The 12,435-nt window shown below is 34.9% G+C and overlaps 1 protein-coding gene across 1 annotated transcript; it reads right to left on the reverse strand.

Moving 5' to 3' along the window:
- Positions 1 to 7,309: 7,309 nt before the first annotated feature.
- On the reverse strand, positions 7,310 to 9,709 carry LOC145132828 (protein JASON-like). Its single transcript, XM_079067756.1, has 7 exons — positions 9,457 to 9,709; positions 9,329 to 9,383; positions 9,009 to 9,094; positions 8,439 to 8,677; positions 7,795 to 8,338; positions 7,625 to 7,707; positions 7,310 to 7,491 (listed from the first exon to the last, which is right to left on the reverse strand). The coding sequence occupies exons 1-7, from the start codon at positions 9,586 to 9,588 to the stop codon at positions 7,455 to 7,457; spliced, it is 1,176 nt and encodes a 391-aa protein (XP_078923882.1). The 5' UTR covers positions 9,589 to 9,709; the 3' UTR covers positions 7,310 to 7,454.
- Positions 9,710 to 12,435: the final 2,726 nt, after the last annotated feature.

A 12,435-nucleotide genomic window follows, 5' to 3' on the forward strand; every position in this document is an offset into this window, starting at 1 on the left:
ATTTTTTCTCAAATAGACGTTGTATTTTAAGTTAGAATTTGCATACTACATGTCATTTTGATCCTTGACATAGTAGCCTATGTTAAGACACTTATTTCTAGCTTTGAAAACATGTTCTTAATGGCTTAATGGGTTAAGATGCCAAGCTAACCCTAAAAGAGTTAAAGTTGTGATTTCATGATTTTCCCTAATATGTCCATGTTTTGTAAAAATCATAGAAAAATCATGGTGTGTCATTTTGGATTGAGACAAGTTCCCAAAGTTGAGGTTTTGACTCTAGTATGTCCCTAATTTTTTTTCGTGACCTGATTTTGGTCCTAACTATGGTGAAAATTGCCATTTTCACTGACTGGTCCAGAATTAACTGCTATGATATTTAGTTTTGAAAAATCTGTAATAAATTGTAGAAAATCGTATAGACTTGTGTAATTAGTTCCTACAAATTTAAGAGTAAGGGATACTGGAATATGAACTTGGACTTCTATTTTAACAGGTCTTGATAGGGTTAAAACAGCGTCAAATAGGCTTCTATTTTGGGGTAGTTTTTGGAAAAACTACCCAAATTGTGTGAATTGTGAAAGGGGTTTTGTTATTAATATATATTTATGTAAATATAGGGAAGTTGTGAGGTGTCAATCATACTTATTGTCTCGAAGATTTGTTTAAGTTCTACTCCTCGGTTAGAGGCGAGTTTCCCAAATTCATGATGTTAATATAGTGTATTCTTACTTTAGCTCGTACGTGAACCTTAGGACTTGTATGGTTAACTATTGATTATATGCTATACTTGAAACTTGGTATTTGTATGGATAAATTTTGATTATATGTTATACTTGATTATGTGGGGCAGAAGGCTGCAGAGTTGAGTCGGATGACGAATGGGCAGTGTGTCGGTCATCATACCGAGTCACTGGACCGAAGGCAATTGTGACCGAGTCATGTTGGATCGAAGGCAGTAACGTTGAGTCCATGGACCTAAGGTGATGATGATAAATGTGGTGGTGATGATAAGTTTGAGAGTTCCACCTCGGATACTGGCTCATCAGATGAAAATATTGATGATCCATTTGCCCTCCTGGAACTCCGAGACAATGTAGCAACATCTGTCTCCAAGGTTGATTCCCTTGATAAAACTGTGGCGCAATTAGACTCCAAGCTTGATCAAAAAGTCTCCAGCCTCGACTCAAAGCTCGATGTCATTCTCAAATCTCTTTCCGAGATTAAACAAGTTGGGCCCTCGGAAGCTGAAAGAGCAGATCAACTTGATCAGCTCATATCTCCAAGATTCAAGCACACCTTGGAAGAAGTAGAACAAAAGTACAACGACAACTTGGATCACCACATCTCCACCACCACCACCATGTTAAATATCCATGACGACATGATTAGCGAAACAAATGAGCTGATCAAGCAAACTCATGTGCGTCATGAGAAACAGATCCAACGGTTGGAAAATGAAATAAGGAAGAAGGACGGACTCAACCTTATCATGCAACAGGTCCTAATCGAGTTACTCCGAGCTTGTTGGAACATCGTTGACGTTCCGAACAACAAGTTCGATGAAATGTTCTCCATCTTGGGCACCTTGTTCGACCATTTGAAAGCCCAAGCTCCCAATGTTAAAGCATACGATGCTCTCTCTAAGAAAATAAATATGAGCTTTCAGAGAGTATTTGAAAGATTACCTGAAGTCCAAGCCTTTGCTACACTTGCCTCGGATGTTGGGCCCTCCGAAGTAAGAGGGGAGAAGGATCTAGCCGCAGAGGTCGTTCAATCCAATGGAAACCTGCCTCGGAGTTCACTCTCCGAGATGAATCTGATGATGAAGATGAAATACAGGTTGTATCCATGGACCCTCCTGCTGATGAAGAAGAAGAAGAAGAAGAAGAAGACAACCTAATCCGGAACGCTGTTGTAGGACTTCAAGCTCCTTGGAAATATCCAGCGATGGTTCCTTCGGAGGAAGAAATAAGGATATGGTTAGCTGTCCCTTGGCCATCATCTGTGGTAGATGTTCTTCAATGAAGCCTTGAAATAGCTAAAATCAAGACGAAGCTCACCGCTGATGCATTCAGAGCTACTCAGTCTATACTGCCTCCTATCCCTTCTCCGAGAATCGCCCCAATTGATGAAGGTTCTCTTACTCGAAAACCAGACGATATTCCAGAAAGCCTCTGATCACTCCTCCTCCAGAGTTTATTATCTCTGAAACTATTCAACAAGTCATTTATAACTTGAACAAACCGTCTCGAGACAAAGGGAAAAAAGTTGCCTCGGAACCAAGCAGCCCTCCTAGGACCTTCAGAAAGTTCGAAGGCTAGTCTCAAGCTCAAATAGATCAAGCACTTGAAGAAAGCATTTGGATTCAAGCGTTGAAAGATAATCCACATCCGATGTTGGGCACATCCCCACTCTTCCGAGAAGGGATAATTCATGATCAAGATACTGTGCCCTTCATGTACTTCGATCTACCCACGCAAAACTCCGACCAGATCGATCTTCCAATATCTCCCTTCGGAAAGTATTACATCAAGTTCGATCCACTTTTTCCAAATGATGATCCTCCGACAATCATCAGAACTGAGCGAGAGAGGTTGAAGACATTCTATTCCATTAACGCACATCGTCAGAAAGAAGTGTGGTCTCGGAAGCGAATAACAAAGATTGTTGGGTATGGAAACAAGGTCCAAAGCAAGTTTGACCTGAATTGTATGTTGTACAGATATCACATTTCTCAGAACAAACAAGCCACCATCACTATCACAGACGCGAATTTTCTATCTATCAACCTCAACGATATTCTCACAATTGCAGCTCGTTTCCAAAGTCATCAAACTGATCAATTAAGCATCGGAGCCTATAGTGCTGCAATGAATTTCTTGAAGGATTATGTAGCCGAATTCTGCAGATCTGACATCGAGTTCGCACACTTGTTTGGCATAGAAAAAGTGTTGGCGAAAATTTCTTGTGCACTACCTGAAGGCCAAATTCTAGCAGAAGGTCTGATTGAAGAACCAAAACTCAGATACATCTATCTGAGGAAGAAGACCAACAGGAAAGAATTCTTTCGAGTCTTGAATAAGAATCTCGTTCCTTCATCCGTTCTACAAAAGTTCATCGCTAATGCTGCCAAGAGTGATGCTCCCGAGCATGTGAAGAATAAGTTTATCACTCATCTCAAATGGTATTTGGAAGTCCGAAGTTGGCTCTACAGTGCTTACCTATTCATATCTGAAGATGCAAACTAAGTTGACTGATTGCTAAGTTCACTTAGGGGGAGATTGTTAATACATGAAAAGTGAACCTCTAGCAATCCGAAGTAATCAAAATCCGAAGTCAACTAGTGTCCTAGATATAGTGTGTTCCGATGCAAGATCAATTCCAAGATGAAGATACTTAGAAGTCAGAAGTCTGTACAAGCATTAAATGCTTTTTGTCTTTATATTGATGTAACAGTTCTTAGGACTAAATCGTATGAATCTTTTAAATATCAGTTTGTCAAACACTTAGTCATATCCAGTCCTTAGAATGTGTCAACGGTTTGTACCAAGTTCCTCATTCGCTATTGAATAAGTGAATGTTTTATGAGTTTTTAACCAAGAATAGAGCTATCGATATTGTCTTCACATCAATCTATTATCTATTGCAAGTCAAACTTCTTTCATTTACATTCTTCTTACGTTAAATTATCTTTGCATTAATTATACTCAATCTTACTTCATTTATTACTTGAATACTTTGTTGATTGTTTATCTTCAAGTCTTGACTGGTTTACCAGACTCAACTAGAACAACTTATTAAGAGCAGATGTTGATCTTAAAGATTAACTCAAGGTTTGAGTTTTCAAACCTTGTCCTTGCGCATTGATTCTTTTTCTCACAGTTCCCATGTTTTAGCATCCGCCTTCTCTTTTCTTTTATTTTGTGGTCGAGCGGGTTGAGTTTCTTGAACAAATTCGGGTTCAGATTCGGAAATGGGTGTTTGTGGTTGTGATTGTATTTGTGAACAAATTCGGGTTGAGAAACAAAATAAAAATGACCAAAATCTGGGTCAAGTTGTACTTGTGTTTGTAGAAGTGGTTGTGTAGGTCGTTGTGGTTGTGAGATATGTTGTGGATAATAGGGAAGCATACTGCCGTAGTGGTAAAAAGGGGGCGAATAAATCGGTTGATCGTACGAAGGTCTTGGGGTTGTGGTGTTTCTAGTGGGTGTTTTTTGGTTGGTAGAGTTTTTGGAAGATGACATGTTGAGAGCATTTGAAACAAAAAGAGGGTAAATTTTGAAGTGTTTGTGAGTAATTTTTGGTTAAAAAACCTTTTATATATATATATATATATATATATATATATATATATATATATATAATAAAAAAATTAAAAACAATAATAATTTTGAAAATTATGACCGTTTGGAACGGTCAATGAGCTAGCCAATCACAAACGAGCACCAAGTGTTCCCTCCCATTGCCACACTGCGGCTAAGGTCACACCCTAACTGCATCGGAGGGGGCGGTGTTCAACTACCACGGTGTCGAAACCGCAGTCCGAAACCGCGCCACTCCCCTTAGTCTAATATACCATCGTGGAACCAACTGTGTCTAGCATTGCATCTTCCTCACCAATGCCTTGACACATTCCTCTAACATTCTCACTTTGTTGTTTCACAAAGTCGAACCCTATTGAAAGTGAAAATAAATTTGAAAATGTAAAAGTCGAGTTTCTTAGAAATTTGACATCGATGATGTTAAATGAACACTTTATTCGTAGTTTTTTTTTTCAAATTTTGAAAAAATTGTTGGAGTTTGTAACTTATTTAAGTAATTATAAGTTTTTCTTTAATCAGATTTATAAAATTTAAATTGGTCACTCATAGTTCCCCCCATCTATTAGCATATTGAGCTGAAAAAAAAAAAAAAAAAAAAAAAAAAAACAAAACATCGCCACCCATTTAATTAAACAAACATATTGAGCTCGAAAAAAAATATCTCCACCAATTTAATTAAACAAGTCCACTTACCTTATATTTTCAACCATTATAATAAACATGGTGAACGTAAAACCAAACCAAAATGACCCATTGTAACTGTTATCCATAACCACAATACTGTATAAATACTTTCTAGTAACTGAGTTGATATGTTTTAACTTTTTTATTTTTTATTTTTGAAAATTTGAGGAAAATCATATGGGTCCTTTTGAATGATACATTTAATTTCTACTAATATAATATTACATTATAAATCATCTAGACAAACGGATGTATCATAAAACTATTTGCTTTAATAAAAAAAATTATAGGATGTTACATTCTGACATTCAGTCATTGAAGCTATGAATTCATTGATTTTGAGTTGGGAATTCATGATTTGAAAAATGATCAATAAAAGAGTTTGATTTTTGGAAACACCTGGTTTAATAAAACACTTCATTAATCAATAAGTTGCTATCGATTATAGTGTGGGTCAAGTTCATATGTGGAAGAGGGGGATTTGTCCCATTCAAATATATGAGAGACATGACATGTATGGGTTCAACTTATTGGTGACCCGTAAATTTCATCTTTATTATTATTTGACAAAGTTGCATAAATGGTTTTTATATTTTCAGATTCATAATTTTTTTTTCTAATTTTTTTTTCCATTGCATACATTGTCCTTGTGGTTTCTATTTCTTTGTATAGTTGGTCTCTGATCCATGTAAAATATTTTTTTTACCTTTTATTATTATTTTTTATCTTTATCTTTTTTATTAACTACAACTTTTATTTATATTATATTACAAGAACCCCATCATACCCACATCACCCCACCCCACCCTTTTCCCTTATTTTGTCACCAATCCACCACTACCGTCCACCACTCAGCACCTAACTTATAATCTACTGATCATCCTTCCACATCCGGTGTCTCCTATTTATCAAAATAAGAACCCATGTACACCATCCAAACGTCTTTCCTGACCTTACCATTCATATGTTTTTATATCCACAACATTATAGACCTCTTCACATCATTCGGATTCTACCAAAGCACACAAAAATAGTGTACTTAATATCTACAAATCAATAAATAAAAACTAAGTAGAAATCATGGGGATCGATTTTATGGCAACCCTGATCATGATTAATTAGCCTTCTTGGCTAATGACCTTCTAGAAAAAAGGAATCAAAATTCATAAACTCGTAGGCATAGAGGGAAGATCGATGGTATAGCAACGAAGGTCATTGTGAAGGGAAAAGAAAAAGGTACTAAAAAGCCATGTGAATTGAAGGGCGTGGAGGTGAAGCACACACAACCAACCCTAGGTGTTCAACTCAGAGGAAGCACACACCAAACGTCACAACAAAAACGCCAACATAGAATAATGCCCTTGGAGTTCAATTCAAAGGAAGCACACACTGGTAGCGACCACTTAATTGTTTCTCCAAAAAAATTATCAGTAGAATGGAAAATTTTCATTATAGCTTAAGTATTTAATCATTCATTTATACGGTTAGTGACCAAACATAAAATACATAGAATCCACAATGACCATCTATGTAACAGAAAAAAGTTAGGGACAAAATTTGCACATTTGAGAAACCACAATAATTTGTCATATTATTTTGTTGTTGTTTGTACATGTTAGATAGTATATGGATTGATTTTATTTCTATTTTTTTGTAATCATATCTTTCCTAGAAATAAGTATTTGACTCGTCTCAGTCTTTGTGATTGGTCGTTGAAAGTTTAGTAATTATATACAAATCGAACAAATTTTAATACATAAATATACATATAACTGGTACAAAATAAGATTTCACAAAGGAAGACCAATAAATAATAAGCAAAAAGTTATATTGAATTTTACTAAACATAATATATTAAACTGAATGATGATAAATTTATTAATGTAGCCGATCCATTAAGCAAATGTATTAATATATAATAATTTGCAAAGACTACGATGTTGCTCAATCATAAATTGTAACTTGTGAAATATAACTTGGTATACACATGTATAAACTCAAAAAAAAAAAAAAAAAACATATTATGTAAAGCAAAAAACTATTATTGCGCTACCTATAAAAACATTATTGTAATGCTATGATCAAATAACATCCGTTTGTATAGAGGTGAAAAAGAATGTTCGGGTTTGGTTGTTTTTATTCTTTAAACTCAAACATAATTTATATATTAATATATTAATTATCACCACAAAAATTATATTTTATATATTATAAAATAACCAAATTTTAAAGGATTACTATTCATTTCCTTAAAATTTCCTCGTTTGTCTAGGAAAAAAAAGAAAAAAAAATTTATGCAACCATTTATGCCTTTGACATAACCAAACCAACCCATTGTATTCAAGATGCCTAAAATTTGTCCAACATTTTAATCCTTATTTCATTTTTTTTAACCCAGAAATTTTATTTAACCTCCAAATCCATCATTCTAAGATTTTTTCTGTCTCATCAAAATCGGATAGGCAAGGTCTCTTCAATTTGCTTCCTGAATGTCAACCATGAAAATCAAGATTTAAAGAAGCTGATATTTTTATTATTTAAATAATGAATCAACACAAAATATATATATATATATATATATATATATATATATATATATATATATACACACGACTTACCTCTCATTGATGAACTTATCATCTGATAATGCCTTTTCTAATCTTTCATCAAATGGTGTCGCATGCCAACTAACCTTCTGATCCTGTTCACTCAAATGAAATATAATCACAAAATGGACAAATTAAAGATTAAACTTTTATAAAAAAAAAAAAAAAAGAACAAAATTTACCTCTTTGTACTTGTTAGTAGTATTAGGGATTCCATTCCCATCCCACCAAGAAACTTTTTCAGGATTCCAATGGATTTGTGATTGAGGAGTTTCTTTATCAGCCTGCTCAAGACCTTCTTCAATTGGTGGTTCTAACCGAGAGAAAATATCAGGGTCTACCCCTGAATACACATACTGCAATCTAATCTTTGGATTCTTCCCAGATTCCTTTGTGTATACATATGAAGGGAAGACAGTGCCAGGTGTTTGCATATCATTGGTTAACTTGAGAGGGGTTGGGTAAGGTGAAGGCTTAATACTCTCATCACATGGTGTTCCAGATGGCTTAGTAGTTTCTATTGAAGTGCTTTTGGATGAAGATGAGCTTGCATCATTCTCACCTTCAAAGCGAACAGATTTTGTTTTGCATTGTGTGGTTGCAGCCATTAATGGAGTGTATGAAGTTGAGGAGTTGAGTGTCTGAGTGTCTTTAACATGATCTATAACCACACGGCCATCAGAAGAGCTGGTTTTGTTGCTATCTGAGCTTTGTTCTGCTATATAGCTACAGAAACACAAGTATATAAGTGCACCGAATCATATTATTTAAGTAGACTGTGTGAAAAGATATCTTAGTTTTTTGTGGGTATGAAACTATGAATTACCTAATTGGTGATTGTGTTGAAGAATCTGATTCAGTCTCCCATTCCTCAAAAAGTTTGATTGGAGGATGCACCAGATCAGGTTGCTTCTCTAATGGTTTTTCAGTAGTAGTGTTTGGAATCCATGAATGAAAGGTTGCTTCCATATCCCCACTTTGTGGTTGTGAATCTGTAAATTTCTCAGGGTTTCGAATTTCATCTGGAGTTTGGGGTAAAGTGCCACAAGCTTTGAGAAATTTTGCCTGTAATGTAAGAATTCACTCATTCAGTGGGTCGAGACTTGCAGAATTAAACGTGTGATAAGGAGTAAGAACATAGAAGATCATATGGGTAACTCAAATTCAACTTGTTGACATTAATCTCAATGCTTCAAGACATATTATTGAAACATTCATTCATCTTTTGAACTTAATACTCAAATTCTGTGTATAGCATTTCTTGTTACTTTTGGCCTTCTAGAGACATCAGACATGTCTTTCTGCTTAACTCTAGTATTGTCATTTGCACTTGAATGTTGATGTTAAAGCGAGTGACAGATACTTGAGCCTATCATAGCATTACAGAAATAATTACCTCAGCCCTGAGTCCATCATCGGAGCATGGAGATCCTGTAGCACTAGATCTCCCAGCCTTGCCTTGTGACTGATCACCATCTTCGGCTAAATGTCATATACACAATTTATCAACACGAATTCAGCGATGAAATAGACATTGCGTACAGAACAATCGATTTCTGGAAAACCATCTCTAATGCAACAAATAAGTTATAAACCAAAAACAGTAAGTCGTTCTGAGTTACGATTGAATCAAACTTCATACTGATTTAAAATTAAGATCTGATGAAATCTCTTTTAAGAAATGCGATAATACGAAAGATAGAGCAGAGAAATCACCTTCTGGAATTAGTACAGACCACAAGCTATTGCTAGCCAGAGTATCGGTAGGTTCCTGAACGCCGAAAAGAAAACCAGGAGTATTAAACAATAACATACGGTTGAAATTCTTGATCTCGAAACCTTACCATCGGCGTGATCGGTTGAGAAATGGAAGGAGGAGGAGGAGGATCATCTCTAACACGGAAACAGCTGAAGAGACAGCCCATACCTCTGAGCAGATACTCTACAAATTCACAATGAAACAGTGGGAATAACATCCAGTACTGTGTGAAGAACAAGAACCCTAGCCTGTGGTTTTGATGGAGTGGGTGAACGTTATCGTTGGCTCTAAATATTTGGGAAAATTCAAAATGGGGGGAAATGGAAAACAGACCAGGAGGGAATGTGCAAACTCTAGCGTTATGTCCATTTTGGACCAAGGGAAAATCGATTAAAAAAACTATAAAAATAATACTTGTATTTACATATTAATAACGAAATAAATAGGAAAAACCTTGGAAAAACCCAACGTATTTTCATCAAATGCTTAAAAAAACCACTATATTATTTTGTAGTACACTAAAACCCTTATATTTTCTAAAATTCTTATTTAAGGTTTTCTGACCTCAAAAAAAACATAATCTATTTTCATAAAAGGATTAAAAAAACCATTATATTACTTTTTTTAATGCATTTAAACTTTCATATTTTTTAGCGATTTTTAATCTAATGAATTATAATAATAGAAACGTTAAGAGTCGATTATCTAACATTTTTGACTATGTAAGATTTATCGAGCTCAATGTCTTAAATGATACATTTTAAAAAATATAAAGGTTTTAACGTACAAAAAAATAATATAGTGGTTTTTTTAATACTTTGATGAAAATATATTGGGTTTTTATAAGATTATCCCAAATCAATAAGAACTAAATGTGCATTTATGTTTAATATATTTTTTAATATTATGTGGTATAATAGGGTTTTTTTTATGACTAAACTGCACAAATGGTCCATGTGGTTAGCCGAAAATTGTCACTTTGGTCCAAAAAGGTTTGGACTTCCTCTAGAGGTCCAAACTTTTCATTTTGTTGCGAGTTTGGTCCTGTCTGTTATGAATTTTTTTTAAATGACGGTTACGCTCTCTGAATTTTCATTTTCTATTTTTTCTCATTTTCTTTTTTATTTATGTACTTAAAAGAAAAAAAAACATTACACCTTCCCCACCCCCTCTATCTCTCTCTATTACAAAGAAAAACATTGTCACCACCGGTCGCCACAGCTGCCACACAACAATCACCGGAGCACCAACATCTCGTCGCCAAGACATAGATCTGTATATGTTGGTTGTGTGACAAGAAAAGAGAGAGAAAAAGGGTGAAAACATATCTGAAAACTTAGGGTTTTGAAAACGAGAAGGGTGGCAGCGTTAGGGCTTTTGTTACGTTGACACCTCGTCGGAAAGGGGGCGCCGTCGTTAGGGAAGGAGAGATGAATTTAGGGTTTTGAGAGGCGACGACGACGTCTGGAAACTAGAGTTTGTATCATTCTCGCGTCACCCCTTTATAAAGGAAGATCGACCACATACATCATTGTCGTCGCCGGTGATGAACAGAAGACGCAATGGCCCTAGCCACAGATGGATGTCGTCATCACAGAAGAAAATAGATGAAGGCTTCGTCAGATGAGAAGATAAAAGATGAAGGTGACGGTGGTGATGATGGTTCCCACGAACAGAAAATAGAAAAGAGGGAGAGATTGAGTTTGGTTTCCGACATATCTACGTCATCCTTCAGAGGGTTTCATGTTTGTCGGAAAAACAATTTCTCAGATATTGCAAATGAATTCTCGATTTCTAGCAAACCCGACTCAATTCATCTATCTTCTCAGTCCGTCCTTCGCTCGTCGCCGCTTTCTCAGATCTACGTCACCAGAAACCCTAGCCTCGGTCGTCGGAATCCACTTCGCGGTGGTGATGGCTGGTGGTGAAGGAGATAAGCAACTTTTTTGCGTGAAGAGAGAGAGAGAGAGAGAGAGAGAGAGAGAGAGAGAGAATAAAGAGGGTGGGTATTTTCTATTTATTTTAATTTCTGTAAAAAAAAAGTAAATAACTAAATAAATACAAAGGGCAAAATCAACATTTTAAAATAATTCAAAGCAAATTTGACCAAACTTGCAACAAAATGAAAACTTTTGACCTCTGGTGCTAGTCCAAATTTTTTTGGACCAAAGTGGCAATTTTCGACATACCACAGGGACCATTTGTGCAGTTTTGTCTTTTTTTTATTCGACATACACACTTACATAGTCACGATTTATTTTAAGATCAATATGTATGTTATTGGGAAAATGACTTACTAGGGTAATCATTTTTGTCATTCTGTTCACATTTAAGCAATATTTTTTTATTTATTTGGCCATTTAACTTGATATATTTGTTCACAGATTATCATTGTCACCGGTTATCAGGTAACATGTAACACATTAACAAGTTAAATAATCAAATGTATACAGAAAACAAAAATTGTCTAGATGTGAACAAAACGAAAAGTTAATTACCTTGATAAGTCATGTTTTCCACTTTTAATAGCGATTTTATTTTTTATATTTGTTTGTATTATTTTTAAAGTATTCATAATGTCCTATATATTAATTAAATATTGATTAATTCTAAACTTTACTTTTTAATTAATAAATATGTGTTTGTTTTATGAAATATTTTATATAGGCTCTTGTATTTTTTTTCTTTTGTTTTTAAGCATATACAATATTTTTTAAGTAAATAGTATCTAATAATAAAATAAAATATGTAAGAATAAGTATGGAGGCTTTTTTAAAAAAATATTAAAAATATTAAGTAGCAAATATAAAAAACAAAAAAAAATTCTATATAATATAAATGTTTTAAAAGTATTACAACTTTTTAATAATTTTTATAAACTTTTAATCTCAGATGGAGACCTCGGAACCTGCTAGACCAAGGAAACTTCTAATCTCATATGGAGACCTCGGAACCTCCCACCGCATTACGACCTCGACCTTGGCCGGATCGACCAGAATACCATTCTGGTTGACAAGGTGCCACAGAAACTGCACCCCGCGCAACCAGAACTCACACTTGGAGA

This window comes from Lactuca virosa, chromosome 8 (genome assembly GCF_052849685.1).
Source record: "Lactuca virosa cultivar CGN04683 chromosome 8, Lactuca_virosa_CGN04683_v6, whole genome shotgun sequence".
Taxonomy (NCBI): domain Eukaryota; kingdom Viridiplantae; phylum Streptophyta; class Magnoliopsida; order Asterales; family Asteraceae; genus Lactuca; species Lactuca virosa.